Source organism: Dama dama, chromosome 14, assembly GCF_033118175.1.
Source record: "Dama dama isolate Ldn47 chromosome 14, ASM3311817v1, whole genome shotgun sequence".
NCBI lineage: Eukaryota > Metazoa > Chordata > Mammalia > Artiodactyla > Cervidae > Dama > Dama dama.
The window spans coordinates 20,590,772-20,602,145 of NC_083694.1; the positions used below are offsets into that span (position 1 = coordinate 20,590,772).

Consider the following 11,374-nt stretch of genomic DNA (forward strand, 5'->3'; position numbering starts at 1 on the left):
TTTTGCTTTTATTTCCAATATTCTGGGAGGTGGGTCATAGAGGATCCTGCTGTGATTTATATCGGAGAGTGTTTTACCTATGTTCTCCTCTAGGAGTTTTATAGTTTCTGGTCTTATATTTAGGTCTTTAATCCGTTTTGAGTTTATTTTTGTGTATGGTGTTAGAATGTATTCTAGTTTCATTCTTTTACAAGTGGTTGCCCACCAGTTCCTTTATCCATGGGATTTCCCAAGCAAGAATGCTGGAGTGGCTTGCCACTTCCTTTTCCAGGGGATCTTCCTGACTCAGGAATTGAACCCATGTCTCCTGCATTGGCAGGTGTGTTCTTTACCACTAAGCTTGGGGAAGCTCAGTGATTTCTTTGTTTTGCCAAAAATTTACATGATTGCTTCAATATTTAAATACATATTTTTGTCAACATTATTTTTTAAATTTAGTGAATTGATTTAATACAAGTAGATTTAGTCCATCTTTTAAAATAATATAGAAGAGTCAGATTACATCAATAATATACATTGTTTCTCATTCTCAGTGACTATTCATAGAGTATTTATAATTTTCACTTATTCAAATCAATTTATTATTATTATAAAACCACTGTCAAAGTTGGTAGACCAATTTTGTTTCTTACTAGCAATGAATGAGAGTTACTATTTACTCACTCATAGTAATGTGTTTGTTGCGAATTTTGTGGATGTAAATTTAATTAATTACATTTTATGGTGCTTTTTACTAGTGAAATTGAGCATCTGTTATTGGCCATTTGAATTTCTTCCCCATGAATTCAAAACCTTTGCTTGTTTCTCATATTGGTTGTTTAAAATTATTCTTACTTGATTTCTATAAGTTATTTATGCTTGCTGGCTGCTAATCCTTTGTATTAAATAGTTTACATGTATTCAAAATAATTTTATCAAAAAAATAAATAAAAGGAGTACGCTGACAACACAGTGGAGGCTGAAGGTCAGGGAAGAGGCAGTGGATCCAGTAGAATGAGAGGCCAGCACAGAGAGTGTTCAAGGCTGTAAGGTTACACTTGAGGACCCCGCGCTCAACTGCAGATTTTAGCTGCAAAAAGAAATTCTTCCTTTCCTTATTTTCATCAGTGGGAATATATTTCTTTCTTAATGGAAAGAATAAACTTCGGTTTGATAGGAGGAGGATCTGGGCCAATTTAAATGTGTTCCTTGGAGACACTCATGAATCCTCACCCTGTACGTTAAGAATATCAGATACAAGAAAGTGTATTTTTATATATTTATACCACACATAATTCTTCAGAGTATGTGGTAAAAATTAGGGGAAACACAAGCAATAATTAGTGATTTTTAAATTGCTTTCTGAATTTGGCCTCATAGGTATTATTAAAACCTGGATTCAGATCCTGCATTCTGAGAAAATTTATTAAAAGTATAGTTTAACACTAAAAAGTATCTAAATTATACACATTTTCATACAGTATCTTTCTTGACCCTTCTAATAGGTAAAATATAAAATGATTACTCACCCTTCAGATAAGAAAAAAGTAAAATTCAAAGAGATTACTGGCTAAAATGGAGTTGGGACTAGAACCCAGATCTATTGACTTAAGTCAGAAACTTTGTACCATAATGAGATTCCTTTTTTAGCCACTAGGTGGTGATAATTTGTTGTTAAGAGAAAATTGACATAATTTAGGTTTAATTTTGATCTAGGATGTATAGAATCTGACAAATGATAATGACCAGATTATAAGAATTTTGATAATGTGAGTGTATTAACAATTGAAGCATGGATAATCATGTGCTTCTGGAATCACACCTAAATATTTTACTTGGATGCTCTAAATACTCGTCATGAGGAAAGCGGTTAAGGGAATAATGGTCAGTTAATACAACTGAATGTTATGTAACCAGTATATAGTGTATATACACATTTAGAAGGCACTTGGTATATTTAGTATGTGCTCAATGAATTAAAAAAATAAGTATAGAATGTCATAACTCTGTTTAAAGACATTCAAATCAGTATTACAAGAAAGTAAGGTATAAAATTGTACATATAGAGTGAGTTTAACTACTAAAATAAATTTTTAAAACCTGTTAGAATTGTATATGAGTCGTGAGATTTTGAGTAACCCATTTTCTTTATGTTTGTATGATGGAAATACTTTACTCAGTGGGCATATATTAGCATATTAATTTTAAGAAAGATTTAAAATTAAAATGAAGAGATGGTTGCAGTTACCAAGATGAAACCTAGCTCCACAATTTGCAGGCTTACTTTCCCGACATTATATATGTTTCTTCTGAAGATCTTAGAGTAAAACTGGAAAGTGATAGCATCTTTCTACCTTCTTTCAACATATATATGTCTTAAATAACTTGAGTTTCTTCAACAACAATTATCAAAACTTTTAAGACTTGGGATTGTTGTTTTAATACCTTTCCATAGAACATGATTAATATTTTATTTATCCTATAAACTTTATACAAGAGAAAGTATACAAATATGGTTGGCATAATTTATATGTTCCCAAATTTTTGAAACTTTATCACAGTTCAGTCTGAAGAATAATTATATGTAAATCAAATGGAAAAATTGTTGAAATTTGAATGTAGGGTGGATTTTATTGCATTTTAAAAATCCTATTCAACTGATGATAAACTTGAATTGTAAGTTCCCCACCCTTTTTCCCCCCAACTTTGTTTTCAGATAGATTAGCTTGGTTTTCCCAGTGTAGTTTTTATACATTGTTACTGTTTTATTTCATTTAAAGAGTTCATAAAAGCTAGGTTTATTATTTTTTTAACATGTTTTATTCAGCCTGTTAATCTTAAATGTATGTTGAAATGTTAACTCCTGATGTTTTAATACTTTGCCAGCAACTATAAATATACATTGTAAGTATTACCTACAATGAGTTTGCTATTTGGTATTTACTCATTGAACAGTATATTTTATATTGCATTTTAGACACTTAGATGGAAATTGAATTCAAATAACTAGTCCTTTGTGTTAAATTTTCTTCTATTAGAAGAAAAAAATACATAAAGTCCCTTTTCACATTGGTGTCCACAATGTTAAAGGTGACTGTATCGTCAGAGATCACTGGTGAGGAATTGCAGACTACCTCACAGGATTATAAATGGATAAGGGACTTAGATTGAATCTTAAAATAATAAATTTTCAGTGAGTACATTTTTCTTCATTATAAATTACGAGAATTGAACTTGAGGTTAAATGTCTTCTGGATGCCTTTGTTCATAATGACATTTCATATGTGGGAAAGTGTTTTCTTTTTAGTTTTTGTTGTTTTTACTGTTAGATTGGACCCATCAAGGAACTCTGAAATCCTATGAAGTGATTAGATTACCCTAGTCAATAAAAATGAAGTGATGGGCTGGGTGCATTTAATGTGTAAAATTTTCTCAGTAGTGTGCTCTTATGATAATTTTTAAATATATTTTTGCTTACCAACCTATTTTTGTTCACATTTTACCACATTAGAATTAAATATCACATTTGATTATCTTCAGTTCAATTCAGTTCAGTCGCTCACTCATGTCTGACTCTTTGCGACCCCATGAATCACAGCACGCCAGGCCTCCCTGTCCATCACAAACTCCCAGAGTTTACTCAAACTCATGCCCATCGAGTCGGTGATGCCATCTAGCCATCTCATCCTCTGGTGTCCCCATCTCCTCCTGCCCCCAATCCCTCCCAGCATCAGGGTCTTTTCCAATGAGTCAGCTGTTCGCATCAGATGGCCAAAGTACTGGAGCTTCAGCTTCAGCATCAGTCCTTCCAATGAACACCCAGGACTTATCTCCTTTAGGATGGACTGGTTGGATCTCCTTGCAGTCCAAGGGACTCTCAAGAGTCTTCTCCAACACCACAGTTCAAAAGCATCAATTTTTCGGCACTCAGTTTTCCTCACAGTCCAACTCTCACATCCATACATGACCATTGGAAAAACCATAGCCTTGACCAGACAGACCTTTGTTGGCAAAGTAATGTCTCTGCTTTTTAATATGCTATCTAGGTTGGTCATAACTTTCCTTCCAAGGAATAAGCGTCTTTTAATTTCATGGCTGCAGTCACCGTCTGCAGTGATTTTGGAGCCCCCAAGATAAAGTCTGCCACTGTTTCCATGGTCTTCCCATCTATTTCCCATGAGGTGATGGGACCAGATGCCATGATCTTAGTTTTCTGAATGTTAAGCTTTAAGCCAGCTTTTTTTTCACTCTTCTCTTTCACTTTCATCAAGAGGCTTTTTAGTTCCTCTTCACTTTCTGCCATGAGGGTGGTATCATCTGCATATCTGAGGTTATTGATATTTCTCCCAGCAATCTTGATTCCAGCTTGTGCTCCTTCCACCCCAACATTTCTCATGATGTACTCTGCATATAAGTTAAATAAGCAGGGTGAAAATACAGAGCTTTGATGTACTCCTTTTCCTATTTGGAACCAGTCTGTTGTTCCATGTCCAGTTCTAACTGTTGCTTCCTGTCCTGCATACAGGTTTCTCAAGAGGCATGTCAAGTGGTCTGGCATTCCCATCTCTTTCAGAATTTTCCACAGTTTATTGTGATCCACACAGTCGAAGACTTTGGCATAGTCAATAAAGCAGAAATAGATGTTTTTCTGGAACCCTGTTGCTTTTTTGATGATCCAGCGGATATTGGCAATTTGATCTCTGGTTCCTCTGCCTTTTCTAAAACCAGCTTGAACATCTGGAAGTTCTCAGTTCATGTATTGCTGAAGCCTGGCTTGGAGAATTTTGAGCATTACTTTACTAGCGTGTGAGATTAGTGCAATTGTGCGGTAGTTTGAGCATTCTTTGGAATTGCCTTTCTTAGGGATTGGAATGAAAACTGACCTTTTCCAGCCCTGTGGCCACTGCTGAGTTTTCCAAATTTGCTGACATATTGAGTGCAGCACTTTCACAGCATCATCTTTCAGGATTTGAAATAGCTCAACTGGAATTCCATCACATCCACTAGGCATAGTGATGCTTTCTAAGGCCCACTTGACTTCACATTCCAGGATGTCTGCCTCTAGGTGAGTGATCACACCATCGTGATTATCTGGGTCATGAAGATCTTTTTTGGACAGTTCTTCTGTGTATTCTTGCCACCTCTTCTTGATATCTTCTGCTTCTGTTAGGTCCATACCATTTTTGTCCTTTATTGAAACCATATTTGCATGAAATGTTGCCTTGGTATCTCCAATTTTCTTGAAGAGATCTCTAGTCTTTTCCCATTCTGTTGTTTTCCTCTATTTCTTTGTATTGATTGCTGAGGAAGGCTTTCTTATCTCTCCTGGCTGTTCTTTGGAACTCTGCCTTCAGATGGGGATATCTTTCCTTTTCTCCTTTGCTTTTCACTTCTCTTCTTTTCACAGCTATTTGTAAGGCCTCCTCAGACAACCATTTTGCCTTTTTGCGTTTCTTTTCCACAGGGATGGTCTTGATCCCTGTCTCCTGTACAATGTCACGAACTTCCATCCATAGTTCATCAGGCTCTCTGTCTATCAGATCTAGTCCCTTAAATCTATTTCTCACTTCCACTGTGTAGTCATAAAGGATTTGATTTAGGTCATACCTGAATGGTCTAGTGGTTTTCACTATTTTCTTCAGTTTAAGTCTGAATTGGGCAATAAGGAGTTCATGATCTCAGCCAGTCAGCTCCCAGTCTTGTTTTTGCTGACTGTATAGAGTTTCTCCATCTTTTGCTGCAAAGAATATATATAATCAATCTGATTTCAGTGTTGACCATCTGGTGATATCCATGTGTAGAGTCTTCTCTTGTGTTGTTAGAAGAGGATGTTTGCTATGACCAGTGCGTTCTCTTGGCAAAACTCTATTAGCCTTTGCCCTGCTTCATTCCGTACTCCAAGGCCAAATTTGCCTGTTACTCCAGGTGTTTCTTGACTTCCTACTTTTGCATTCCAGGACCCTATAATGAAAAGGACATCTTCTTTGGGTGTTAGTTCTAAAAGGTCTTGCAGGTCTTCATAGAACCGTTCAACTTCAGCTTCTTCAGCGTTACTGGTTGGGGCATAAGCTTGGATTACTGTGATACTGAATGGTTTGCCTTGGAAATGAACAGAGATCATTATGTCGTTTTTTAGATTGTATCCGATTATTGCATTTCGGACTCTTGTTGACCATGATGGCTACTCCATTTCTTCTATGGGTTTCCTGCCCACAGTAGTAGATATAATGATCATCTGAGTTAAATTCACCCATTCCAGTCCATTTTAGTTCACTGATTCCTAGAATGTCGACGTTCACTCTTGCCATCTCCTTTTTGACCACTTCCAGTTTGCCTTGATTCATGGACCTAACATTCCAGGTTCCTATGCAATACTGCTCTTTACAGCATTGGACCTTGCTTCTATCACCAATCACATCCAGGCCAGGACTGGGTATTGTTTTTGCTTTGGCTCCATCCCTTCATTCTTCCTGGAGTTATTTCTCCACTGATGTCCTGTAGCATATTGGGCACCTCCCGACCTGGGGAGTTCCTCTTTCAGTATCCTATCATTTTGCCTTTTCCTACTGTTCATTGGGTTCTTAAGGCAAGAAAACTGAAGTGCTTTGCCACGCCCTTCTCCAGTGGACCAGTGTCAGACCTCTCCACCATGACCCGATTGTCTTGGGTGGCCCCAGTCGGCATGGCTTAGTTTCATTGAGTTAGACAAGACTGTGGTCCTGTGATCAGATTGGCTAGTTTTCTGTGATTATGGTTTTAGTGTGTGTGCCCTCTGATGCCCTCTCGCAACACCTACCGTCTTACTTGGGTTTCTCTTACCTCGGACGTGGGGTATCTCTTCACGGCTTCTCCAGCAAAGCGAAGCCGCTGCTCCTTACCTTGGACGAGGGGCACCTCCTCACGGCCGCCCCTCCTGACCTTGAACGTGGAGGAGCTCCTCTCGGCCCTCCTGCGCCCGCGCAGCCACTGCTCCTTGGAGGTGGGGTAGCTCCACTCAGCCGCCGCCCCTGACCTCAGGCGTGTCTTAATTATCTTGGCTACCTTATTTTCTTAATAAAACATTAATTCCATTTTTGCTCAATTTGTGAATTTTTGAAGCTTTTTTTTCCAGTCATTGGTATGCAGCTTAGGTTATCTAGAACTTCGTTGTCCTCTAGCATAGCCCCTAGCCACATGTGAGTATTTAAACTCAAAATTTAACTAGGTAAAATTAAATTAACATTTAGTTCCTCAGTCACACTAGTCACATTCAATGTTCTGCTTAGGTACATTTGGCAAAAGTATTATTTACGCTCTTGAATTTCTCCAAAAATAAAAACTGTGTCCCTGCAGGCTTGCTCTCTATAACATACGGATTTCTTTTAAATCATGAGATGGGTCTTTTAATTCTCAGTCAAGCTAGGGAATAACACACCACATCTCTAAGTTGGGCCACCCTCTCTGCTGTGTCATGACATGTCCCCATTTCCACATTTTGTGATGTGTCTCTTTTCCCCTCGAACAGAAGGATCCATGTATTTTAATTTGCATATCTCCAGTGACTGGTGTCACTCCAATGACAGTGATTGGCTCATAAAAGACAATAAAATTTTGTTAAGTGAATAAATTTTTTCCAAACTTTTTTAAAAGTACATATAAGTATATATGTTTTAATTGTACCATCACGTTAGTTTCCAAAATAATATAATATAAAGATGTTTTAATTAGCTCACCAAATTTTTGATCATCCTTCCTAATTCAAAGATCACTAAGCATCTGTTATATGAAAAACTCTAGCTTATAGTTTGGCAACTAAGACAAACAGGTGCATGTTATTAATTGTAGTATGAGCACTTCTATAAGTATAAACCAAATATAAGTAGACATTAGACATTTAAGTAAATAACACTTGTGTTGTGACTCATATATTTTGAATTATGATAAATATTTTTACTTGATGACCAAACTTTATTTCTTTGTACAATTCTAGTTCCTTTATAGCAAATTATTTTACTAGTGATGATGTAGTTGGAATAGTGTTATTTACTCGTGGCAGGTCTTTTTCCATAAGATCTAAAATAGACTAAATTTTTCTTTTGCATTGTATCACTTTTAGGTCTCCAGATATTTATGGAAGATTGGCCTAGCTATATCTTGTTCCAAATTGTCATTATTCTGATTTTACTGATAAGTCAATTTTTGCTTCTTTTAGGAGGATTTTCTATGGGAGGGTGCATGGCAATGCATTTAGCATATAGAAATCATCAAGATGTGGCAGGAGTATTTGCTCTTTCTAGTTTTCTGAATAAAACATCTGCTGTTTACCAGGTAAGTTTCAGATTTAGAAAGCAAAACAGAAGGAAAAAAATGAGACATACACACATTGAAAGTAAAATGACATTGATAATTACACAATAACGGTTGCTTCCCAGAGCATTCCTGGGAACTCATGGGCAAATTAGCTATATTGATTAATTCCAGCTGGTCATTCTTGTTTAGGAAATGCCTTGTACAAAGAATATTGTTAATCAAAGTCTCAAAGGGGAAAGGATAAAAAATACGTATGTAATATATATGCGTCCTGTATACATATTAAAAATGTAAATGATTATAGCTTGGTTTGCTAATTATGACTTAATCAAACCAAAGAGTAAGTTACATGGCTGACACCTATTTTGCAGCATTATTCCTAATTTATGAATGGAATATAATAGTGATACAGCCTCATTACCGGGAATAGAACCAGCAGGTACAGAAACAAGAACAAGAATGCCATTTTCCCCTTGTGTTCCTCCCTCTCTCCACTCTGTGCAAAAAGGGTTGTCTTCCCAAGACACAGGGTTTCTTCAGGAAATGCTTTGACTGTTGTTGAAACAGCCCTCTACGGAGTGAGTGCAGGTCCCACACAACCGCGGTTCCTGTAGTGCCCTCAGCCAGCTGGGCTCCTGAGCCTGGTCCATCAGTATATACCTTGGGCATCACCGCCACTACCACTTTTCCCCTTTAGATATTGAAGCTTTGTTAAATTGAGATGTTTCTGCCCTCCCTGACTTCCAAGAATATATACTGCTCTTAAACGAATTTCTTAAACTTCTCCATGTTTATATCCTCTTCTCTAGGCTCTTCAGAAAAGTGACGGTGTTCTTCCTGAATTATTTCAGTGTCATGGTACTGCAGATGAGTTAGTTCTTCATTCTTGGGGTGAAGAGACAAATTCAATGTTAAAATCTCTGGGAGTGAGCACAACGTTTCATAGTTTTCCAGGTGTTTACCATGAGTTAAGTAAAGCGGAACTAGAGAAACTAAAGTCATGGATTCTTACAAAGCTACCGGACTAAGTCAAGATTGATGAGTTAATATACAAGTAATGTCTTTATGAACAGTGTTTTCTACTGTCTAGTTCTGATTTGATGAATACTTATTAAAATATTAAGAAATATCAACAGTTTACTGACTTACTTGTTTTTGACATACTGAGCACCATAGGGAGTAGTGTGATCTTATTAATGGTAAACATTAATTTGGGCAAACATCTGTGTATTATTTGTCAAATTCTTTTTAAATATTTGGAGGCCTTGTAAATAATTGAATATTGAAATTTTACAATAATTAAACTAGCTTAACAGCAGTGAGAAATCATGAAAAGATTTTAGCATGGTATTATTTTCATTATCATTTTCTTTAAATTGCCTTTTTAAAAATATGTTTATGTATGTATTCACATTTATTTTATTTTTGAAAGAATAAAATCAGTGCATGTATGCTCAGTCGATCAGTTGTGTCCAGCTCTATGTCATGCTTATGGGATTCTCCAGGCAAGAATACTGGAGCAAGTTGCCATTTCTTCCTCCAGGGGATCTTCCCGACCCAGGGATCAAACCCATAGCTCCTGCATTGGCAGGCAGAGCCAACAGGGAAGCCCAAATAACATTGGACCCCATGTTTACAAAGTGGTTTCCCATTATCTCACCTGATCATCACTAGAGCTTGATGAAGTAAGCAGAACCAGTTGTTCCTGGTATTTGATAATAGTGATAGAAGGAATACAGACTTTCCCAAAGCCTCAAGAGTGAAGACTAAAACCCAGGCTCTCTGGTCCCAGCAGAGCTCCTGTTCTCTGAACCCAGACTGCTGCTCCGCTCCAACCCTAGGGTTCCAGTTGCTCTCCGGACCCTAGTCAGTGCTCCGTATGGCCCGTCTTTTAAAAAAATTTTGTCCATTCTAGTGGGTATATAGTATAACACTTTGTGTTTTTAATTTGCTTTTTCTTAAAGCAATTTTTATATGCTCATTTGCAATCTGTATAAAGTCTTTGATGATATCTTTATTCATATCTTTCGTGTGTGTTTTATTAGGCTGTTTTTCTTATTGCATTGTAAGAGCTATTTATATATGCTGGATAAAAATCCTTTGTTAAATAGATGTTTTACCAATATTTTCTTAATCCATGGCTTGCCTTATTTTCTTTAGAGTGTAATTCAAAGAACAGAAGTTTTTAATTTGATGAAGTCCAGTTTATTCATTTTTTAAAATTTATAGTCTGTGCTTTTGAAGTCCTATTTAGGCAGTCTTAAGAAAGCCAAGGTCACTAAAATTTCCTCATATTTTCTTCAACTAAAATACTCCTTTAGTGCTATAAATCTTCCAAGTTTTGTATTAGAAGCATCCCACGGTTTTTATATTTTGTGTTTTCACTTTCATTCAGGTCAAATCTTTCTAAATTCCCTTTTGATTTCTTCTTTAACCTTTGGGTTGTTTAAAATTGTGTTATTTTGTTTCAATATACTGGCAATTTTCTAAAGATCTTTGCTGTTGATTTCTAATGTATGGTTAAGAAAGTATTTTTTATATGAATTGAAACCTTTTAAATTTATTGTGACTTTTTTTATAGCCCAGAATATGGTCTGTCTTGGTGTTTTGTGTACCCCTGAAAACAGTACATGCTGCTCATGTGAGGTGGCATATTCTATACATATCAGTCAGGGCAAGTTGGTTGATATTTTTGTTCAAATATACTGTACCGTTACCTATTTTCTGCCTCTTTATTTTATAAATTATTGCAAGAGGAGGATTGAAAGTTCTAACTGTAACTGTGAATTTGTTTCACTTGGCAATTCCTTCAGGTTTTGCTTTATGTATTTTGAGACTGTTATTAAATGCATAAACATGTAAGACAATTATGTTCCTCTGATGAATTGGCCTCTTTTTCCTTATGAAATGATCATCTTTATCCCTGATAGATTTTTTGGAGGGGAGGAGGCTCTGAAATACTCATTGTGTGATATTGTTGTAGCCCCTCTAGCTTCCTTTAGACCCTCGCTGATACTGGATTGTGAGGTTGCGCACACTGTCTGGTGGGAACTCAGACTTTTCCCAGCCCTCTCTGAGCCTCAGCGATTGTTCCTTTTAGGTAACT

At 36.5% G+C, this 11,374-nt stretch overlaps 1 protein-coding gene across 1 annotated transcript in view; it reads left to right on the plus strand.

Annotated features, from left to right (window-relative positions):
• The window catches only part of LYPLAL1 (lysophospholipase like 1), a 34,373-nt gene extending 23,234 nt beyond the window's left edge, over positions 1-11,139 (plus strand). Inside the window, exons 4-5 of the mRNA XM_061160052.1 lie at positions 8,171-8,286; positions 9,078-11,139. Of these exons, the coding sequence (XP_061016035.1) occupies positions 8,171-8,286; positions 9,078-9,296 (335 nt within the window). The 3' untranslated portion in view covers positions 9,297-11,139. The remainder of the gene's footprint in view (positions 1-8,170; positions 8,287-9,077) is intronic.
• Positions 11,140-11,374: the final 235 nt, after the last annotated feature.